General features: G+C 42.6%; 1 protein-coding gene across 1 annotated transcript in view; it reads left to right on the top strand.

Annotated features, from left to right (window-relative positions):
• The first annotated feature begins 453 nt into the window (after nucleotides 1–453).
• KCNJ6 (potassium inwardly rectifying channel subfamily J member 6) overlaps nucleotides 454–24,365 on the top strand; it is a 68,435-nt gene continuing 44,523 nt past the window's right edge. Inside the window, exons 1-2 of the mRNA XM_045863560.2 lie at nucleotides 454–487; nucleotides 782–1,702. Of these exons, the coding sequence (XP_045719516.2) occupies nucleotides 454–487; nucleotides 782–1,702 (955 nt within the window). The remainder of the gene's footprint in view (nucleotides 488–781; nucleotides 1,703–24,365) is intronic.

Genomic DNA, 24,365 nt, shown 5'->3' on the forward strand with positions numbered 1-24,365 from the left:
GAATTCAGATAGTGTATAAGTCTACTCAAGCTGACGTAACAGAATGCCAAAGTGGGGGGTGGGGCTGGAGATTTAAGATTAAGAAGCTGGCAGGATTCCTTTCTGGCCACCTTGCTTCGGTTGGAAGACCTCTCTTCCTGGTTTGCAGATGGCCACCTTCTAATTGTCTTTACACAGCCCTCCCTGGTGCACACCCAGGTGTCTCTCCCTCTTCTTATAAGGACACCTGTTCTATGAGGGCTCCACGCTTAATGTTAGTTATCTCCTTAAAGGCCCTATCTCCAAATACAATCACGTTGGGGGTTAAGTCTTCAACACAGATTGGGGCGGGGGGGAGCACAATTCAGCCCATAACAGATAGCATGTCCAAGGGCCCACAATTGCTAAGTGGCAGAACCAAGACTGTCTGAATTGAAACATTTCTTTATCCAGGCTGTGCTGCCTCTCCATGTGATGGCATCACAGATGGAATGGGAAGACATCCCATGTAGGGTCTGACTCTTAGAACTTGCTGGAGGGAGACAGTTTCACAGCAGTAAACTCTGTCCTGGTGGGAAGGGTGGGGAAGTATTCACAGGAGCTAGATTATAAGGCACAAGAGTCCAAGTCAACTAAAGACCTGTCCAGAGATGCCAAATAAAAATGGCTTCATTTATTCTGTTAAAAGCTACACAAATGCTATTTGGTTTCACTACCATACACCATATAAAGTGTGGTTTCCATGATCCCAAAAGAACCAGCATTTCATTCCATTTTTCTTTTCTTTCCTCCAAATCACCAGCTAACGTCCTGGAGGGCGACTCCATGGATCAGGATGTTGAGAGCCCTGTGGCCATTCACCAGCCAAAGTTGCCTAAGCAGGCCAGGGACGACCTGCCAAGACACATAAGCCGAGACCGGACCAAAAGGAAAATCCAGAGGTACGTGCGGAAAGATGGAAAATGCAACGTCCATCACGGCAATGTGAGGGAGACCTACCGCTACCTGACGGATATCTTCACCACCTTAGTAGATCTCAAGTGGAGATTCAACCTATTGATTTTTGTCATGGTTTACACAGTGACATGGCTCTTTTTTGGGATGATCTGGTGGCTAATCGCATACATCCGAGGAGATATGGACCACATAGAGGACCCTTCATGGACTCCCTGTGTCACCAACCTTAACGGGTTCGTCTCTGCTTTTTTATTCTCAATAGAGACAGAAACCACCATCGGTTATGGCTACCGGGTCATCACGGACAAGTGCCCAGAGGGAATTATTCTCCTCTTAATCCAATCTGTGCTGGGGTCCATTGTCAATGCATTCATGGTGGGATGCATGTTTGTAAAAATATCGCAACCCAAGAAGAGGGCAGAGACCCTGGTTTTTTCCACCCATGCGGTGATCTCCATGAGGGATGGGAAACTGTGCCTGATGTTCCGAGTAGGGGATCTCAGGAATTCCCACATCGTTGAGGCTTCCATCCGAGCCAAGTTGATCAAGTCCAAACAGACCTCAGAGGGTGAGTTCATCCCCTTGAACCAAACAGATATCAATGTAGGGTATTACACCGGTGATGACCGCCTGTTTCTGGTATCACCACTCATCATCAGCCACGAAATTAACCAACAGAGTCCTTTCTGGGAGATCTCCAAAGCCCAGCTGCCCAAAGAGGAACTGGAAATTGTGGTCATCCTAGAAGGAATGGTGGAAGCTACAGGTAAGGTGTGCTCCATCCTGGGTTATCTGTGGGATCAATGCTCATTTTAAGCTGGACCTGACATACTTATTTATGATAAAATATGAAAATTGAGCTTCACTCACAATTGACTTCACCCCCTTGTTTCATGAAATAATATGCTTATGTGTCCTATAACCCTGGTGTACCCTCCAAGAAGCCTAACCATTTAACTTTTCAAAAGTCTTTGGAAAATAAACCAATAAACAATTTTTCGAAAGCACCACTTACTATATTTTAAATTTCCAAATATTTCCTTAAATTAAAATCTTATCTGTCTCCAAAGCACTTTTTAAGTTGCTCTAAAACATTGGTTAATTTAAATACTTGAGGTTATTTATTGGCAAGCCAGGAGGAAAAAGTTAAGCCTTTCAAAGGAAGCCTGACAAATTGCTTTAATAAAAATGCAATTTCACCCCTTCTTTGGAAGCCATTTGCAAGACCTGAAGCACTGGCTCTTCTTTTATATCAAGTGCAGGCAAGGTGTCTTTCCACATACTCTACCTGCTGAACCCCCAGCTGACATAACATTGTGGACCCAGTAAATAATTCGAGCAGGAAAGGAAAAAAATTGAAGATCCGTTCATCACAATCCTATTGACCCTTCTGCTGTTGATGGCTGATCATTGGTGTGTTCTTAGGAAAATGATCTGTCCTCAAAATAGAGAAATGGTCTGTTTTTATTGATGTCTTCACTCGTATCTGAACTTTACACATCTTCTACATTCCAATAGCAAAGCAGGTTCTGCCCATATTCATCGTAACATTCCACAAAATAGATCCCTACATTCTGACTTAAGCTAAGAACAGTGCCCCACAGGAAAAGTATAAACTGGAACCCAAATTCATTATTTTCTTTCCTGTTCTTTGGAGTTATCAGTATTAGACTTAAAATCCTCTTTAGATAAGCAAGCTGCCCTTCTGTGCTTTGAAGTCTGCAACCTCAGGGTTCATCTATATAATCTGAAAATGCACGGCCAACAGCCCTGCCCCGGATTCTTCTTCAACCCATAACCTGATCTTGGTCATCCCTTGAAAGTCGTTGGTCCCCTGTTTCTACTTCCCGGTACCCAACAGGCGAAGTCATAACCTCTAACTAACTTCTCTTAGAGTGGTGGAAACTTTTGTGCTAGGTTTTTTTAAATGCAGCAAACAGTGAAAATGTGAGTAAAAGTCTTCGTATGGAGCTCAGTGATTTGGCATGTGCTTCTTTCCATAAAACAAAAGGAACATGGACCTAATTTGAAACGGCTTTAAAGAATAACAAAATAATTCCCTGTGGAATACTAAGAGCTGCTCGTGTGAACGGGGCTATCTGTGCCTTGAGCCTGACTTTCCCATGTACCCCTGAGGCAATGATTGTGTGTGGGGAGGAGGAATAAGAGAGAGGAGAAGGAAGGGGAGGAGAGAGGGGAGGGAACAATCCAAATGGGAGCTCAGTCATTTCCTCGCAGACCAGAAACTTCTCCCACCTCGGCTGAGCACAGGGACTCTGGATCCCCCTAGTGGTGGCCACGGTGGCACAGTTATCACCAGCATCAACGGACCACTCAGGATGCGGTTTTAATATTAGATTTCTCGCTATTAATGATGTACCATATGTTGGCTAATTGAATTTAAATTTAAAAAAAAAAAAGATCACTCACTATAAATTCTCCCAGTAGGACATGAGGGAGGGGGGTGGACAAGCCTTCTTATCATTGTATTTCTGAGTTCAAGAAGCAAAAGCCACTGGAGATGTACCCTCTGGTTATTGGTGTTCATCTGAGCTTCAGATTGCAGGAGCTGAGCTTTGTGTTCCCTCAAACCAGAGCCCAATCTCAAAAAACAAATGAATCCAGAATAAGCAAATTATCTTTGTAATGTCCCTGAGTTGGAATTCTTCCTGGGGCAGACCCTGTCTTTCTGATGACAGCTTGTTATGAGTGAGGCTTTCGAAAGGGAAGAACATTGTTTTCTTGGTAATTAAGCAGTGATACTTGCCTCTGAGCATTCAGCAGTCTTTCTTCCTGCTTTCTTAGAGAAAACTTGGTAGTTGCCAGCAAAAAAGAATCAAAACACTGTTCCTGGGGAAAGTCAACTACTGTTAATTTTCTTCAAAAAAAAAAATAGTTTTCTAATTTCTGTTAAGTGGAGGGAAGAGTGTTCTAGAAAGTTCTGGGTTTGTCTGGAAGCTGGATATGTCTTGATCTTTTCCTGATGGGATTCATACGGTTCAGTACTTCCAGAACATCTGATCTCTTAAACTTCAGCGGGATGCTTTTTCTTTGTGAATGAAAAGCACAAATGGGATTTATGGGTACTAAACAGACCCTTGAGGGATGATGGAAGGAATGCTTCAGGGAGCCAAAGCCACAGGAAAAAAATAAATGTGGACCAAATGCACACCAAGGAAAACAAATTCACAAGGATCTAATTATTTATTGTAGGGCTAGATGGGAAATCAGAAGTCTTGAAAACAGCAAGCTGACACAAAACAATTTCCGTTTTATTCACTCCTTTCCAAAATGTCTTAGTTAACCTTAAACCACTATCACTGATCCCAATTAGCAGTCCTCTTCCAAGGATGAGCCCCACACCGCAATCTCACCACAATGCTCTCTTTCTGCCATGCGTGTTATGGTTACACAGTGATCCCAATGCTTTCTGGAAATCTGAGCTATCCTGCAGTGAGCTGAGTATCCACCCGGGTCCTTCAGTCTGCTGAGTGCCCTGGCCTAACAGGTCAGTTGGTGTTCCGTTGACACATTATATTTTCATGATAGCTGTACGGCTTTGTCACATCACTTAGAGTCAGGCACGTTTTTAGCAAATGAAAGTAAGCTCCTTGAAGGCAGGACATCAGTCTTGCCCAACTTCAATGCCCTACGCGTTCTGGCCCCTGTCCTCTAGCCTCATAAAAGACAGACTCACAGAAGACCCACAAAAGACCTACAAAAGATAGAGCCACATCCTTGGCAGATGGCTTTAGTCTGGTCCAGCCCAGAGTCAGAGAGATGTACACGGTGACCTCCCAAGAACCTTCCAGTCATGTGATTCTATTTTTGAAAACGAATCAAACCCTGGAAAATTCTGACACCAGCCACCCAGACATCTGGGAACTGGCCGCGTCTCATCCTGCAAATATATTTTTAAAGGGGGCCCTTTATGTTCCTGACACATGGGCAATTTTGAGATAGTGATGTTTACAGAAGGGTTCACAGCTACGTAAACAAACATGCTCAGCAGCTGTGGCAAATGCGCTTTAAAATAGTAAAGCATTCATATAGACTGTTATTTATAGAGGGCAAATTGGCCTGGAGGCTAGATGACAGCTACACAGAGCTGGGCCCGTTGCCAGCCAGCTCCTCACTATAGCCTTTCTGATTGATGAACTTCCATATTTACCCCCAACGATTATGCAACTATGACAAGCAGCCCTTTCCAACACCTCAGCAAATGTGCCTCGTTAGTTAGGATGAATCCCCATTAAGCCTTTTTTTTTTTTTACACTTTTTATTATGGAAATCATAAAACTTACACAAGAGTAGACCAAATAGTATAATTAACTCCCATGTACCCATCATTCAATTTCTAGAATTCTCAATTCACAATCAAACTTGTTCCATCTATGCTACCGCTCACTAACCGCCCCTGGCATCGGATCATTTGACCCACACATCTTTCCGTGTGTGTTTCTAAAAGACAAGGCTTCTAGAGCATAATCAATTGCTTTCAAATCTGCTTGTTTGAATCGGGATCCAGAGGAGGCTAACACGCTGTGACTGATTGGGATCTCGTTCAAGCCTCTTAATCTCTGAGCTCCACCTCCATCTCTGGGTTTGCTTTTTGTTTTTGTTTTTTCCCTTCAACTTTTTCTCAAAGAAGAGAACTTCCGGAAAATTTAGATACTGCACAGAAAACTGGGGAAAGTGGAGGATGGGAGGAAGCCAAGTCAATGCATATATACTAACACTACAGACGAGGAAACAGGGCTGACAGCCCAGCAGCCCGCGTCTGCCGGTTACCCAGGAGAGGAGCGTGCATCAGACGCCCGGGAGCGCAGACCGGAAGTAGGCGCCAGCAAACCGGAAGTCGGAAATGGGAAGTGGGGGAGGGTGAATCGGGAGGAGCTTCCGTCCCTCACGACAGGAGAATTCAATTCTGTCTCTAGAGAAACGTGCGTGTGAAGAGGGTTTTGTCACACAAAAAATCACACCACAGATCACAGGAGTTCTGAGTTGCAAGGAGTCTTCACCCAGCTCTTTACAGATGAGAAAATGGAGACCCAAGCAAGATGAGTTGCTGGCAAGACTAGGCTAGCACTTGGCTAAAGTCAAATGGCCGCTGGGAGAGTAGGAACTTGAAACCCAAGATCGCTGACGTTTACAGCCTCCAAGTGCAGTGCTCTTTGCATCGTGAAAGCTGTTGGTTCGTGAAAATTCAGTAGAGAAGTGCACCCAAAGAAAATGACTGTTTAGTGTGCAAACGGGCTGTCTTCCCTTTTCCTCTACTATTAGTTCCTATTTTTTTTTAAGGTGTCTCTGTTGGTCTCCGATGTTACCAGTTCGTTTTAAAACTCTTTATGCATTCACATGAATTTTTAACAGCCATATATTAAAATGAAATGTGCCACAAAACGGTTCTGCAATCCAAATCGAGTAAGCAATGTCTACACAAATACCCCTGGAAGGGCGCCTGGGTGGCTCAGATGGTTAAGCGTCTGCCTTCGGCTCAGGTCATGATCCCAGGGTCCTGGGATCGAGTCCCGCATCGGGCTCCCTGCTCCTTGGGAGCCTGCTTCTCTCTCTCTCTCTGTCTCTCATGAATAAATAAATAAAATCTTAAAAAAAAAAAAAAAAAACAAACCCTGGAAGAGTACGAGGTTCTGTCAGATCCGATTTCCAAGTACCATTTTTCTTTCCTGTGATCAAAATGCCACTTCACTATAATAGAGGAGAATATGAGATCACAGATTCTGAAAAGCTGGCATTTTGCAGATAAGATGGTTGAGTGTTAGCATTACAGTACTCTTAAGCTATTTCTAGTAATGATATTTCATACCCATTACATTTTTCAAATCTTATTTTCTCCTTTTGATAAGTTACAGCTAATCTCTCCATTGACAAGTCATTATCTCAGGATTTACCATCTTTGTCTTAAGAGTTTTAACCCCAACTACCTAGCCCAGGAAAAGAATTAATTGATTGATCTGAACTTGGGTGAAACCCTCCTGGTAAATCTATATAAACAGGAATAAAAAAAAAAAAACTTCAAGGACACATGAATTTATTTTTCCTATGTAGAAATCTACCATTCATCAACATCAAGAAGTCCAACTATCCTTTCTTCCTTGAGCATTAGGTTCAAGTGATTTATTCAGGGCTTCTTTCCAAAATGTCTACCTCAATATCCAGTAGTGTCATTGGCTGGATAAAAACTGATGATAATTGCTCCCCAAATAGGGTAAACTTTTTGTGGTCCTCAGTAGTTTGAGGACACTTGTGTACTGGTTCTCCAAATGTCCTAACAATATGAGGTTGGATGCTGTAGAACACACACAGAGTTTTAAGCTTTCCACAAGCCCTATAAAAGGAAGAATACTATAACTCTGTTAAATATTATAACTCTGTTAAATATTTCCCCCAATTTAGGAAGCATGTAGAGTCCCATAATTTAGAAGGTAGTACATCAAAGTGACCATATATGATTGTGATTGTGATTGACAAAATACAAAAAATTGACAAAAAATTTTTCATTCTTAAAACACCATTGGTCTTCCTTTTCTAAATAGGCCATGAGGAGCTACTGAAATTGATGTCCCATAGAAATCAATGATGGACACACAATATGTACAATTTAGATTCAAACCCAAGAAAAAAATTGAATTAGCATCTAAAAGTTACCTCTGGCCCAAACTCTAACGTCAATACTCATGTTGGGAAGAAATAGCACTATTCAGATTAAGACATGAGTGTCAAATAGTGTGAAGCCTCTAATTAGCATATCCTTAAATAAATGGAGTTTTATTATTTCCTAGGGCATCCTATATGAGCGGAGACAGCATGGTGCCAGTGAAACAGTTCTACTGGACAATTTCCGATGACCAGGGGAGAATCACTGGGGAAAACCATGTAAATTATTCACGTACATACACACACACTACACATTGAGCTAAACAAACAGCCAGAGGTGCTTCTTCTCCAGTTAAGCATGCCCTTCCTCTTCTCTCTTACACACACTCACTTGCAAATTCTCTTTGTTATATTAATTGTTTAGGATGCCTCTTCTTTAAAAGTAATCTCTCTCAGCTACAGGTAAGCTTAAGTGCTTCTTGGTGTTGTTTATAGTGCCAGCCATCCCGGGTTCAAACCACAGTTGCTCTGTTCACTGGCTTCCTTAATGTCTCAATGCCTCGAGATTTCTTCCACACTAAAATGGAATCAATAATGGTACCTACCTCACAGGTGACCTTTTGACTTCCTGATTCTATGAGAGCAGATCATTTCTTCCCCCATAGACTGCACAGGTGAAAGGCCACAGAGAACAAAACTTTGAGAGGATGGGAAGCCTGGCAGTCCAAAGGGCCAAACACAGAGAGTGGCTTCATTGTTTTCAGGGACCATGCATCAGCGATGCCTTGACGGGATAACAAATGACCCTCTGAATAGTCAAAATGGCAAATGTTAACTTGTGATAGCCAGTTCAAGAAATGCATACTCACAACCGAGAGTAAATGCCAACCTGGACTCTGCCCCAGTTACTTACCATGAATTACAAATCGATGGGATGTGAATTAATGAGGATCACTGGACTCAGAAGAGACTTTGCATTCCTATAGATAGTAACATTTCATCATTATAATTTCTGCCCAAAGTGGACATGAATATAGATTATTCTTGGGTTTTCTAAGGCAAGGGCTTAGTGAGGACAAGGCCAATAGTCTGCATCTGAAAACAGTATTTCTATGTTCCCAGTTCTCCTCCTAGGAGGTTTCTCATAAGAACTCTAAGGTATTGGGTGATGTCCCAATTTGGAGAATGTATTTTGTGCTGTTAACTCAACTCAACTAAATTATATTGACTTACATAATAATTCCTTAGAGATACTTCTGCTTTAAAGTATGGATCTACTTCAACAAAACGGACAGTCAGTTCACCCTTAAATGATGTGGGGGTTTGAGGCACTGACTCCCCATGCAGTTGAAAATCCATGTATAATTTTGACTCTCCAAAACATAACTACTGATAGCCTACTTTTGAACAGAAGCCTTACCAATAACATAGTTAATTAACACATATTTTTATATGTTATATGTAATATACTGTATTCTTATGATAAAGTAAGCTAGAAAAAAGAAAATGTTAAGGAAATCATAAGGAAGAGAAAATACATTTACAGTACTATACTGTAAAAAAATCCACATATAAGTGGACCCACATAGTTCAAACCTGTGTTGTTCAAGGGTAAAATGTAAATAGTAATTTCTGTATAGCCAACTCCATTGTTCTTTATGGACTAAGAAGAGTGATGAAGATATTGTAGCAGTCCACTTTCTGTAAGTTATGCTTCACTAACAAACAACCCTAAGGGCTTAAAACACAGAGGCTTATTTCTCATTCACATTACATGTGAGCTACAGCTCTGTTCACATCGTGTTTACTCCAGGATGCAGATTGAAGGAGCAAGCAGCCCTATGTAGGATATGCCGTTCTCCTCGCAGGGAGAAAAAAGAGAAATGGTCTAAAATTGACAGTAGTCATTAGTGTAATGCGCCAAATATGTCCAGCTTTCATCCTTCCAGACACGTTTGGATCACATTTCCCTGCTCCTGTTGAACATGGCCACGGGATGCACATTTTTCCAGAAGTATACACCTAAGCCATGCATATCACTCTCGTGGAAAATTCACAAGCCAATGTGTCATGTTCCCTTCCTCTTCTATGGTACTCAATGTACATGTCACAGTGGAGCTTCTGTCATCCTGGACTGTTGACTGGCTTCGAAGAATAGACCCCTTCCCCTGTCAAGTCACTTGGATCATGTAGCATGACTGAGAAATAACCTCATGTTATTGGTTAATATTGGGTTAATCCACTGAAATTTGGGTTGTTTATTACCATGGCGAAATCTAGCCTATCTTGTCTGATATAAAATATCACACTAATATTTTGACAAGTTGGCTGTTGTACGTTGCTAATAGCTCTGGATTAGCCATGAATTAAATACGTAACTAGTTACTTTGCAGAACTTCCCCTCCCCCCCCTTTAAGTTCTCCTTTCACAGGCTAAGCCTTTCAGATCAGACCAGCTGACTTCAAATTCTGTTTCTACTCCTGACTATCAATGAAATTGGGTACATCATATTCCTTAATTTCACCAAACCTCTTTTTCCATTCTGAAAAGTGAGAATGATACTTACATTTACAACAATATTCCATGAGATAATACATGGAAGTCGTTGATCATGGGTGCTCTACTAGTCCATAGTAAGTGCTCAATAAATTTAGAGAGTGAATCTGTAATTCTGTGAATCATGCTATTCTCATCCATCATTCTTGTAGTGCCTATCAGCTACCAATTACTTCAGTAGGTGCTTTGCACAAAGATTATTTTCAATCTTCAAAAAACTGCTAAAAGGTAGGTATCATCCTCATTTAACAAATGAGGAGTTGGCTCTCGAGTAGGGAGTTAGAGAGTAACTTTCCCAAGATCACCCAGCCGGTGAAGTGATAAAGCTAGGATTCACTCTCAGAGCTGCCTACCTCCCCAGTCTATCTGCCCCGTGCCTCTCCAGAGGAGGCATGGTACACCCAGTCACATTTAAAGGGGTGGTTATTGATTCAAGTTCATTAGTACACTGACAATTATGGCTCAGTGATATATTCTCTTCTGATTAGTGGCCTTGGCTTGCCCATCAGGCTCACCTCACCTGACCATAAAAGGCAGGGGCAATCTGCTCTTGCATAACATGTGGCACTGTGTCTCCTGAAAGGGCACCTACTGGCTCATACTCCAGATTCCGCCCAATTCAGTGTTATCAGGTAACCATGCCAGTTGATGCTCTGGGCCAACTCCATCCGAAACAACCTGATGCCATGCCAAGTATAACCCAAAGTGTAATCAAGCAGCCAGCTCGCAAACCCGTCCCTTTCCTTTGGTAAGGAAAAAATAAAGTTTAATATTGAAAGGGAAGAATCAATTTTGATTCTGAACTCCCTGCCAGAAAGTACAATAATAAAAAGATTTAGGCTTTGACTAGCCTAATTAAACCTTGTTGGGGCTTCCATTTCATTGCAAACTGTCCAACAAGACTCTTTTTGGGGTTTGATGATGAGAATGATAATTTTTCTCTAGTCACTGAGGTCATCCTTAGAAGATTCTAATTAAACTTTTGCTGAGTAAATACATTTCCTTTTACATTTTCTCAAGCATATTTTATATAGGGTGACTATTAATAGAAATCTGTGAAAGCCAGTGGTTGAGGAGGGGCTGATGGGTGATGACATTAGAAGAGAACCCACAATGGGAGCACTGAGGAGACAAAGCTAAATGTTGAGTCTAAAGTGTATTGAGGAGGGCACGTGTTGTGATGAGCATTGGGTGTTATGCTTAACTAATGAATCATTGAACACTACATCAAAAACTAATTATGTACTATACAGTGGCTAACTGAACATAATAAAAAAAATAAAGTGAATTAATGTCCTGTTCACAGTGGCCCCAAATTAAATATGTTTAATAGAACACAGAGAGCTAAAGTAGCAGTAAAGTATTAGTCCTTTATTTGCTTTAGATACTTGGTTTTCTGTATTGTCTGTTTCGCCAAAGTTGGAAAAGTTGTTAAACTTCGGGGGAACAAAAATGATGCTGGTCCATAACTCTTGCAGAAGTTTTTAAGAATCCACAAGGTCCAGTAAGGGGCAAGAAAGATTTCCAAACACCTCCTTGAGTCTTTCCAGCATGACTCCTTTGTGTTCACCCAGAGGGACCTCAGCATGTTCAGTCTTACCTGAAGACTCTCTGTCAGCCCTCACAGCTAGGGGAAGAAAGAGGCCACATTTGTTAAGCCAACAGCAGATGACTGTATTTGGAGGCAGGCAACTTGATTGGCCATGGACAAACCAGGCCAAGAGCAAGGAAGGGCAGGGTTGTTTCCAGTACAACTTTGCAGCCTCCACTGCTGTGGGGATCTGGCACAGAGTCGCACCCTGTGTTTGGTGGATGAATTAGCAAAAGCTCCCCTGTAGCTGGAAATGCCCTTTCAGACACTGAAGAGGCTAGCTGAGGGCACCATAAATTCCCAGGTCAGCAAAGCAAAGTGTCCTCTATTGCCACATTGAAGAGTAGAATGACACTGTGGCATTTCTTTCCTTGAGTTCAGTCTGATACATGCTAAACCTCGTAGAAGGGGGCATCTCATGAGTAATGAGCGTCCATGATCTGGGAAGGCAATAGCCTGGTGGACAGGAGACAGAAAAGATATTAGATAAAATTGTGCAGTTGCTTTCACCCTATCTCACATGTCCCGCCCTAGGGTCTCTTCTTAGGATGAAATAAAATTCACAGATGGATCCAAGGAGTATGCATTTAAATTTAAATGGTTAGTCTGTTCATGTTCCCATCTACCAAAATCTACTTTCTCCTCTCTCTTTGATCTAACGACACTTCTCCTAAATAACAACCCGGCTTCAAACTTAGTTGAAAAAATGGAAGCAATCGGGATGGACCACTGATCGTCCCTCACACAGCCATATCTACCACCCTGCCTGGGCCGTTCACCCGTATCTGTCTTCCCTCCTATTCTTGGAGAGCCCTGCTCAAGCCAGGGCCAACTCTGGATCCCACCCCTTCAGTCTACTCAGAGATTTTTGGACTGCACCATCTTTCTCTTTCTTCCATCAACAATTTTTTTCTTAACAGTCTATTCCCACCAACATAAAAATATTCCCTGATCTCTGCCATCTTCAAAAACAAAACTATACATCTCTTGGCACCATGCTCCTCTCCAGTACTGTACCATTCCCTGACTCTCTTTCTCACATTACTTCTAGAAGGGATTGTCTGTCATCCCCACCACCATCTTTTAACTTTTCATCCCAAATGGGCTTCTGTTCCTAGCACACCACTGAAACTCCCTGGCAGTGTGCATCCTGTTAGTTCCAAAGGCCACCCCTCTGTTCCTGTTCTATTTGGCCTCTCTACCTAATGACCACTGCCTCTTCCCCCAACTTTTCTCCCCTGGTGTTTATCACTTCTGCTTTCCCTCCTTCTTCAGTGAAAGCTCCTTTCCATCCTCCTCTGCAACCTATTTCTTCTTGCCTCAGAGCACATTCTATCTGGAGTCCTATTGTTCACTTTCCCTCTGAGCCATTTCAACCAGGCCCTTGACTTCAATGACCATCTTTTTTTGCATGTGACATCAAATTTCTATCTCTGGCCCGAACCTCTCCCATGAGTTCTGCACTCAGAAATCCAGCTGCATACATGGCATCCCTATTTAGATGCCTAACAAGCCTTCACAACTAATGTGGCCAAAGCAGAAACTAGAGATTCCAGAATCCACTACAACTTCTTCCCCTCTCAATCTTGTCTATGTTCATAAATGTCATCATCAGTCATTCAGTGACTTACACCAAAAACTGCAACAGCATACTTGATTCAACTCATTCCCTTATAGATATGACTTCCAAAAATATGTCTACATCTATGGTTACCACCCCAGATTAAATTGTCATATGTGGAGGGAACGACATTGAATGGAGTCTCCCTGCTTTACTCTGACCATCCTATAAAAGCCCATTTTGCACATAGCATCTAGAGTGCTTTTACTAAATGTTAACCAGAGCAAGTCATTCCCATGCTTACAGCGCTCCAAAATATTCCCATGGCACTTGGAAAAATCCAGATTCCTTGCCATAGCCTACAAGGTCCATCTAGCCTGTCTCCAGCCTCCTTCTCTGCTTTTACCTCCAACCACTTTCCCACCAGACTCACCATGCTGCAGCCACATGGGTTCTCCATTCTGAGCACAAGGAATCTTCCACCAGGAGGTCTTCTCCAACCACCTGATAGAAACCAGCTTCAATCACTGTGCATACATTGTGCTATGTGGAACGTGTCACCAGCTGACATTATCTGGTTATGCGTTTATTATCAATCAGAATGTAAGCTCCATGAGAGCAGTACCTCGTGCTGTTCTTTGCTGTACTCCCAGTACCTGGAATAATTCCTGGACCATAGTAGGCATTGGGTAAATATGTAGGTGCCAGAATAAATGAGTGGAGGAATGAATAAAATATCCTATATGGTCACAAACCAGATTGGTCCCTTAAGCACTAGCAAAAGTCTGGAATCACTTAAAATTGCAAAAAAAAAAAAAAATCCACCTGGCCATGGTCAGCCTAAAGACTCTGCCTCCTGACATTGAGAATCACTCTGGGAACCAGCTGCAACCACCCATTCTCAGTCTTCTTCAAGGTTCCCTTCCATTATCTGCTATAGACAATTTCAGTGGCTCAAGGTGCCTGGGTGGCTCAGGCAGTTAAGTGTCTGACTCTTGGTTTCAGCTCAGGTCATGATCTCAGGGTCATGAGATCAAGCCCTGCATCAGGCTCTGAGCTGGATGTGGAGCCTGCTTGGGATTCTCTCTCTCTCTCAAATAAATAAATCTTTGGGGGGAAAAAGAAAGAAAATTTCACTGGCTCCCTAGGGCTCTGTCCTAAGCTCTAATCACTTCCTTCTGCACATCCTCCCAAAGTAACCTATCCCTGACTCTTGGCCTCACCTCCTATCAGTGGGCAGTGTTTCCCACACGTACAGCCCCACACCTGTCTCCTGAGCTACAGACCCAAACAGCTAACTATGCCCTGGACACCTCCATCTGGGTGCCTCTCAGGTCTCTTAAATATAACTTGTCCTAAATTCATATCTGTTCCCTCTTCTGTAGTCCACACTTTGATGAATAAAACCACTAGTTTCCCAGTTTCCCAGGTCAGAAAACTGGCTGTCATTTTACACTATCCCCTCCATTGCGCACCGCAGCTTTCTCACTCCCAACCATTTCCCTGACCTCTGACTGCTTCTAGCCCATCGGGCTCCTTTGGGCAAAAGAGGAGAAGGCATCCCTCCTCAAGACACTCTACTGCCATCTGCTGGGAAATTTCTGTAACAAACAAATTTGTACTTAGATGTAATGAGTCGTGCAGTGTACAACCTGCACAACCATATGTGGCAGCCCTGGCTAAACTTGTCCATTCCTTCTCATACCTGTCTGGAGTATCCAAATGTTCTCTCCTCTTCATCATCTTGGCCACTGCATTGATTTACAGCACCACTCCCATCCCTTGGAATATTACCTGCTTCCGTACCATCTTCCCTAAATGTAGGCTCCTGTTTCTGCAATCCCCTCCTTAGAATTGTCAGAAGACACTTTGTACCCTACAAATACCACCCCCTCACCCCCCAGTTCAAACATTCTCAGCAGTTTCTGAGTAGTTGAAGAATAAAGACCAATCTTTTGTATGTCTCAGTCATGCACCTGTCCAGGTGCCTTGTCACTTTCCCCACCACCTGCCTATGCAGCTGAAATTCCTGAACACACCATGGGTTATTTTGCCTCTGGACTGCACATGTGCTATGACATTATATCCATCTAGAATATATTCCTCCATTTTTATCTTTCTTTTTTTTTCAGAATTTTTATCTTTCTGATAACTCTTACTCATCCACCAAATTTCCCTGCAAATGCTGCCCCCCACCACCAACCATGAAAACTTCATGACTGCTTCCTCTACATTTCTACACATTTCCATCATGTCTATTGTATTGTGGGTGATTGACTACATGGCTGGGTGCCCCCAACAGACTCCACATTTTTGAGAATGAAGATTGTGCCTTTTCTTCTATTCTCAACAACTAGCACAATTTGGCACATGACAGGTGCTCAGTAAAAGGGATGAATGCATAAATGATTTTTTAAAAAGCAAGGTCTAGCCTTCCCAAATGTGTCTCAGACTCTCTGAAGCATTTCATCTTCACCTGGCACCATGTTATCTCAACTCTACCAAGAGCCAAGGGCTATAGCTCCCTTCCCTATGAGGCTGTTATATCACTTAATTTAAAACTTAAAGACACATTTTATTTTAAAAGCCTGTTTATTATATAGGATTCTGTCCCCCCCCCAACATTCAGCATGCATCTTATAAACTCTATCTGATACATAAAACGAATAACTTAAAGCAGAGATCCAAAATGTAAACTTGTCCTAGAATTTGCTCTCTATTGCACAAGAGCTCTGCCAAGTAGAAATAACCCTGAGCCCCTTCTGAAAGCGGGTCTAGTCCGCTGGAGACTCTCTGGGGCCGGGAGCCTGGACTCCTCGAGCAAGTGTCTCTCATGACTTTCATCCCACCTCATTCCACACACAGAGATCTCCCTCTGATATTCTCTGGTTCCACTCTCAAGCCTCCTCCCCTCTGCCAAGGGAATAAGCAAGGCTCTCAGAAAAGCAAAGTGTGGGAAAGAGTGACCCTTTTCCTAAGTTTCCATCAAGGAGGGTCTCACTAGACAATACTTGCTCGCTACAGTTAGGAAGGATGAGGGGGCGATGCTGAATCAGGACATACCACCACACCCTTGACACCTCCTAAGAGGCCTTTCTGGAAGTAAAACCTCAGTGGGCAAGGTGTCTTAGGCTGACGTGTATTCAGTCTGCAGGCAAGAAATTTCCAGAAACTTCTATGTGCCCAGCATTGTGCCAAGTTAGGAAAACACAGTCTTGTCTTTAGGGAACTCACATTTTAGAGCAGGATTTGGAAAAATGTTTTCTTTAAAGGGCCCAGTAGTAAATATTTTAGACTTTGTGACACCTCTGTCACAATGACTCAACTCTGCTTCCATTGCATGAAAGCAGCCATAGGCAGTAAGACTAAAAAGGATCATGGCTATGTCTCAATAAAACTTTATTTATGGACACATAATTTTCACATGTCATGAAATACTCTTCTTTGGGGTTTTTCCAACCATTTAGAAAGGTCAAAACGACTCTTAGCTCTCCCCTGTTCTAGACATTGAGACAGACACACACAAATCACAATATGATACAAGATAGAATACTGTACATAAAGGGAACATTTTTTTTAAAGATTTTATTTATTTATCTGACAGAGAGAGAGAGCACAAGCAGGGTGAGTGGCAGGCAGAGGCAGAGGGAGAAGCAGTCTCCCCGCAGAGCAGGGGGAGCCCGACGCGGGACTCGATCCCAGGACCCTGGGATCATGACCTGAGCCAAAGGCAGTCGCTTAACCGACTGAGCCACCCAGGCGCCCAAGGGAACATTTTAAATGGAAAGTTGGGACAGTGTCCATGAGCTCTGCTCTGGTAATCCCGGTCAGAACTGCACTTCAGACATACTCCACATCCTCGCTGCGGCAAGCATGACACCTCCCTGGAAAAGGAGAAGCCGCCACAATCCATGGAAAGATGAAATCATTCACATCTGCATCCCCCAGAATGAGAACACAATAAGGTGCAGAGGTTTCCTGACCGTAGAGAGAGAGCTAAAATTAGCTTCTGTTCAAAAGGAGAGATTCGTCAGTAAACAGTACTATTATTAACATAATGTTTTAAAGAAAAAAATAAAAAGACATGAGCAGTTTTGTTTAATGAGGGTTTGCACTGACTCTCCGTTTCCTTTTTTGCTTGCTCTGTTTTGCTCCTGGGTGAAAAGTACTCCCACTATTTCAAGTTTTCTGACTCTTCTCATAGTAACATGTATTCTTAACATCAGTCCATTTGGAGGATGAAGATTCTAAAGTCCATTCCACCCTGAAAGAGATGTTTTTTCGTCCAAACTCCACTCTGCCCTCACCCCCGTTTTTTTAGGAGGTTAAGTGGAACTTACAGTAATTAGCCATCAACAAAAACACACAATCTTTACTATAAATTACACATTCACACAAAACAACCCTGCACTGTATCAGGCAACCATGGGCCACAGTCTATTCAGAAAGGTGCCCTTAACATACTCACCCGAAATGCCTCCAATCATACGGAAGAACTTGCTGTCAACATATCCCCCCAAGTGACATTGCTCAATCTTTGTAGTGTCACTGGCCCAACAAAATACTGTAGGTGGGAAGACCTCACAAAGCCCCACTGATGTACTTTGGCTGTATTTCTATCTAATCACAGGATTTTGGATCAGAACAATTGTACTAATCATTTGAATCACAGTAGCACTTAGGAACTTTCCTAATAAAATTTTGTTCCCTAGAATGGATTTTCCCTGGAAAACACACAGGAAGCCTCAGGTTTTCTCCTGGTTCATATTTGTTCTCTGTCTTTCCACACTGCCTTCTGTGGCTCTTTCTCCCCACCAGTCTGAATTCTCCACACCCTGTAAGGTCCAACAGGCATCACCTCCTCCGTGAGGCCCTCACATGATGCAGCTGGCCCCATGTTCTCTCCTCTGCTCAGGTCCTGTACTATTTCTTACTTTCTTGAATACCATTGCCTTCTTCCCAGTAGACGGTGAGCTCTGTTGTGGATAGACCCTAATCTTCTGGTCTTTTCTCTCCTTTGTCCCTTGGCCCTATACTGAGCACATGAAGACCACGGTGCCTGCTAACAACAGCTCAGGGATCTGTCAAAGTACCTCCTGGCCTGGTCCCTATGGATCCAAACCATGCTAAGGGTTCTTTGACAACAGTTTGACAAGTGTCAGGACCAGAATTGGTTATAAGTTCATTTATAGACACTCAGCATAGCTGACCCATTCTGGGTCCTCAATCCTATTTGCCATGCTATATCACCCATCAGGGCAGCAGAAACAGTCTTTCACATTTTATCACATTTGCTTGACCATCCTCTCTAGGTCTAGATGCACATACCAACATAGATAGATGTGTGTATACATGTATATGTATTGGAGATTCTTTTTAATCATTTGAAAGTAAACTGTAGACATGACTCCACTTTACCCCTAAATTCTTCAGTGTATATTTGTAAATGTGAAGACGGTGTTGGAAAACCACAGTGCAATCAACAAAATCAAAAAATTGGTATTAACACAATGTTATTATCTAAACTGCAGACTTGATTCAGATTTTGCCAAATAATTTCTCTTATTAAAATCCTAGATCATACTATGTTGTCAAATCTCTTAATCTCCTATAATCTAATGGAGCTCTTCTACCTGTGTTTAACTTTCATCATACTAACTTTTTTGAAGAGTTGAGGCAAGTTACTTTATAAAACATCCCTCAATTGAGATTTTTTTCATGTTTCCTAACGACTGGGTTCAGTTTATGCATTTTTGACAAGAAAGAACAGACATGATGCTGTGTCCTTCTCAGTACGTCATATCAAGAGGCTCGTGAGGTCAATTATTCCCAATTGGGTGATGTTAACTTCAATCACTAGTTAAGGGGTTGCCTACCAGTTTTTCCACTGTAAAGTTATTACTTTTCACTTTGTAAAAAGTATTTTGTGGATAGGTACTTTGAGACCATGTAAATATCCTGTTCCTCCTCAAACTTTCATTTTAGCACTCGTTGATAATGCTTAACTAAATCAATTAGGTATTACTAAGATGGTCACCAAATGGTGATTTTCTAGCTCCATGGTTTTTTCTACATTTGTGTGTTGGCTTTCAACTATAAGGAAGAGTTTCTATCTAGCTAGCTATACCGGTATGGCAATGGATTACAATCTGCTGTTATTATTTATTCACAATGCTCTAATAATCCTAGATTTGGCCAGTGGAATCCCCTTCAGGCAGGCTTCTTGTCCTTTGAACATTTCTTCATCATTTTTTGTGCTCTTCCTTCCTTTATGGCACAAAAAGATGTTCTAGGTTCCCCTTGTAGTTTCCCAGTCCCTGCTATGGAACCAGACATTTCTCCAAAACTTCTTCATTCCCTTTAGTAAAGCATGGTCTTTAGAAGCCAAGACCTGAGCACTAGGAGTGCAGAGCAGATAACTATATTAGGCTCCTTCAGTTATAAAAGAGAAGGTCAGTTCTACCCCAGCTCCACTGGCTGCTAAGTGTTTCTATCTGAACTAAACCATTAGCTCAAAAACACTGCACCCCAGGAACTTGTCGGGAAGAAAGCGCAAGCTCATCACCTCCAATATTTATCAGAAAGTTGATCTGGACTAAAACAGATGGAGAGGCCTGCATATAACCACACAGTCCTTACATTCTTCCAAAAAGTCTTAAAATCCAGCTTTCTCACCTACCAGAGATAGCATGATGCATGATATAAGAGCAGTCCCCCAAAACTGACCCTGTGCTTACTAGAAGGTGGTGCTGACTATAGTTCAGAGCCCCACCACCTTGTTGCAAACTCTTGGGGGAAATTTCCTCATGTCATGGTACTAAGAAAAGTTGGACTTTTGCTTGGCAATTGCTTTTCTTGTACGTGATGGATGCTGTAAACCCTGTAACTAGCCAGATCTCCCTTGTGGTTGCAATAATGGCTAGAACCAAATATGTGGGGCATATAGCAAGGCTACACATCATTATCTGTGTGTTTCATAAAGCATCAACCCTGGTGTTTCTCACAGCCCCATCCTAGGTGGGTTTCTCTCCGTGGCAATCACTCCCATCATGATGGTTGCTGTTTACATGCTCTGTGTATTAGGTGTCTAGGCCTGCCATAAAACATACCATAAGCTGCATGGCTTAAAAGACAGACATTTATCTTCTCACAGTTCTGGAGGCGGGAAGTCCCAGATTGAGGTGGCGGCAGATTTGGTTTCTAGTGGGAGGTCTCTTCCTGATTTGCAGATGGCCACCTTCTCCCCATGTCCTCACTTGGCCCTTCTTCTCTGTGCTCAAAGAGAGAGCTCTCTCCCTCTTCTTAAAGGACGTAAGTCCTACTGGAATAAAGCCCCACATTTACGACCTCATTTAACCTTTATACCTCCAAATAGGCTCCATCTGCAAGTACAGTCACGCTGGGACTTAGGGCTTCTTCATATGAATTTGGAGTGGGACACAATTAAGCCCATAACACTCTGTAAGCTGCTTATATCCTTTGTGGACCAAGTCAGAGTAATAATAAATAAACACAGTGTTTTCATCCTTGCCCGGAGTCTACAGCTTCACAGAAATTCCCCACACTCGACTGACACGTAGAATGCAGAACCTGCCATTCTGCAGGCTGAAATGGAACAAAGGCCATACCTATGATTTGATTAATTGTGCTTTATCTTAAAATTACATAAAGCAAAATGCACTGAAACTTGGCTCATTATTCCATAATCGAGCGGTATGGAAAAATCCTCAAGTGTTCCATCATCCCTCCCTCAAAGCTGCCCAACCCTTCTCTCTTTACTGGAACATCTGAACTTGTCGTAAAAGAGCCCTCCAGGATGGGAAGGTCAAGGAAAGGTGCTGCATCGCTGTCTTGGTGAGAACCACTGGCGCAGAGAGCAGGGCATCCATGGGTACAGTTGTCTTCTTCACAGACAGTGACTTCAGCAAAATCCTGAGGACACATGGCTACACACCATATGTGTCCCTCAGCTTGGACTTTTCCCCAGTAACTTCTCTACACTGACCTCCAATGCCCTTTAAGCGGGAAGGATGCTGTCTACGCAGTGCCCAGCACAGCACCTAGCGTTGTTTATCTGCAGGTCTGGGAAGCTCTGTTGCTCCAGCTTATCCAATGGTGTTTCCGTGTTTATTCCAAAATCACGTATCAATTCATTTTGCATTATCAGCTCTGCTGTGTCACCCACACTCCCCCAATCTTTCCTACCTACTGTTGTCTGAGGAGCCCCACGTTCTCAGGGCACATGCCCTCAGGGGCCCCATACAAAGCTCCCACCCACCCATAGGGTAGCCCTTCCCATCTCCTGTCCTGGCCCAGAACCACGCAGCCCGCTTTGCCTGGCATCTCCTCATATCTGCCTCTTGCCCACCAGATTTGGCCTTTTGGACTACAGCTGCCATTTCCAAGCCCTGACCCAGACTCTCTCTTGTGGACTCACCCATCATAGCACAAACCTATATGTTACTTCATTCTTCAGCTCAGACAGAACCTGGGGTCACCCTCTTGTCAAAGATGAAGTTCAGGCACCAGCCTCCAATCGGTGACATTAATCAAGAGACAACAGCACATGTGTATACCCCTGCTTATGTATCACTGAACTAATCATTTTTGAGTACTTCCTACAACACCAATTCCCTTTTAAGAAGCAAGAAAACATGTACAACATAGCACTCGGTACCATCTATTTCAGAAGGGAAAAATATGACATTTAAATAACTGATCTGATAGATTTCTAAATTGGATTAATGTTATTAATTTCCTGCTGTCAAAATAGAAATTATCACAGGAATGTTTCTCTCTACCCATTAAGCTTTTTAATAAAAGCTGGAAAACAGGATGGAACACAAACAGAGTGTAACTAGTCATTACTGAGACCTTCTTTACAAGGTTGCTTACAGAATTGGTTTCACTGTGGTTATTTACAACACAAATAAAGGCTTATATAACAAGCTATCCCTTTTTGGTATCTATATCAAGAGCAAAATCTATCTAATCCAGCTCTTTAATTCTAACGTTAACTAAATAACCATTTATTTGAGGAAAATGACTTTAGAATTTGGGCTAACTGGTTGGTTCCTTGGCAGGTCACTGGGTGACTGTAGGTCTCAATGGGAGATCTGTGTCTTAGAGAATGTCCACTTTTCAATATTCTATATCTCTTTGAAGGTGAATTATAAGTGTTCTCCCATCTTCCTGATTCGCTCCAAAGCCAGGGTATAAACTCCACATTTCAGAGAGAAGGAAGGGCTTGACCATTAGGTCCCAAAGTCCTACCAGAATCAGGAGAAGGTAGTATGCCCGGTCGAGATATGGCTCACACTGGCCTCCACATTCCCATCAATTTCCAGACTTTTCTACTAAAATGAGACTCATGGATAGGGAGGTTACTGCTACAATCAGTAAGTGTAGGAACTGGGGCTGGTACAGCTGAAGGGATTATACTTGTTCTTCTGTCTACTTTAAACCAACAATCTTTAAACACAATTCAAGCTCCATGTGCAGCTCCTTGGAAATTATTCTTCAAGGGGAGAACAAAGTGCATGGCATTTATTTTTCAAAGGGAGAGGAAGTTGAAACATAACAGTTCAATGGAAATGTGGTGCCACTCAATGATTTTTAATCTCTAGAAGTGGACGTGTATCAAATTCTATTGCCACAAACACCAAGTTACTATCAGAGTGTGTCATAATTCAACTACGTCAAAAATTGCTTGAAATAAACAGGCAGTCCGCTGAGGTTGGAGACATTTTTTTTAATTATATGGCAAAACATCTCAAAAGAGGTATTTGATTCACAGTGGTGGATCCCAGCAAAAGCACAATGAATGAACGAACACACTCGGTTGTCACCACTCTTTACCTTAAGGAGTCCTGTGGGGTCCATGGAGTTCTGATGGCTGCGCTTTCTGGGTAAGCCCAGGTGAGCTAATAGCTACAGACTCCACCCTTGCCAAGTGGCCTCCAGCCACATCTCACTACACCCCCACTGACATTATTGGACAACCACTCATGCCAAAAACAGCAAAGCTCGGTGAGCTGAAGCTGTTCCTGGAGCCTGGTGCAGCCAGAAGCAGAAGTGTGACTCAGGCATGGAGCAGGACATCGAGCGGAACTCGAAAAGTCAGGTGTGGCTGGTGGCCCCATCCGGTGGGTGTCAGCTCCTTCCAGCTTCCCACAAGAGCTGCCAGGCGCCATGTGGGCTGTGCAAAGCAAGGGATCAGAACCCAGTTTGGTGGCCCAACTTTTCACCCATACTGATCTCAGAGAGTGAGAAACTTAAGATCAGAGAATGTGATTTCAGACCACTCCATCCCCATACTTGGCCAGCTGACCCTGTGGTCGCTTACTGGACCAGTAAACCTGCACTGACAGCCACCACACAGTGCTCTCCCCATCCTTCCTCCTCAAAGGTATGGCTTAAGAGTGCTTGGCGTGAGATTGGAAATAACCTGGAGCTTCACCCATAAAATATGTTACTTTGATCTATATACATGCGTATGATCCATTTTCTGTTTGGGAAAGGAAAGCCTCTGTGGATTTCTAAAAATTCATGTTTGTGCCCCAATGGCAGCCATAGTCTGTTAACAGGGCCAGTTGCCATTCATGGTAACTGTGGTACTGTCCCCAGAACTCACAAAGATATTCATAGGCCCTTGGGCAAGTTCAAAAATCTTGAGGTTCCCATAAGATTCCCACAGCCAAGGACTTTTCTCCTACCAACACCAGTTACAAATGCAAAGATGTGTAGCTCCCCTGTAGACATTTGCTGAAGCCAAAAACTCACCCCTGAGCATCCACTGATTTCAATGCAGAGAGATATTTTATTAAAAGTCTTGTGGTAGACAGCCCTTAAACTTTTGCAAATTAGACAAGATTCAAGGGGGAGATGGTTAGTGTCAGGGGCATGCTATAGAGTGGAGAGCCTTGAATGTAACAAATAATAATAAACGGAAATGATAAATCTCTGGACATAGAACAACTCATAGCAATGACATAAAAATTACAGTTGGTAATTTTTCATATATATGAATATTTTAAAGTGATTATATCATATGTAACTAAACTCAATTTTAATTACATAATACTGTATTAAGAAGGAAAGTGT

Source organism: Mirounga angustirostris, unplaced genomic scaffold (genome assembly GCF_029215605.1).
Source record: "Mirounga angustirostris isolate CCGP_5_RB_7025 unplaced genomic scaffold, mMirAng1.0.hap1 SCAF_1, whole genome shotgun sequence".
NCBI classification, from domain to species: domain Eukaryota; kingdom Metazoa; phylum Chordata; class Mammalia; order Carnivora; family Phocidae; genus Mirounga; species Mirounga angustirostris.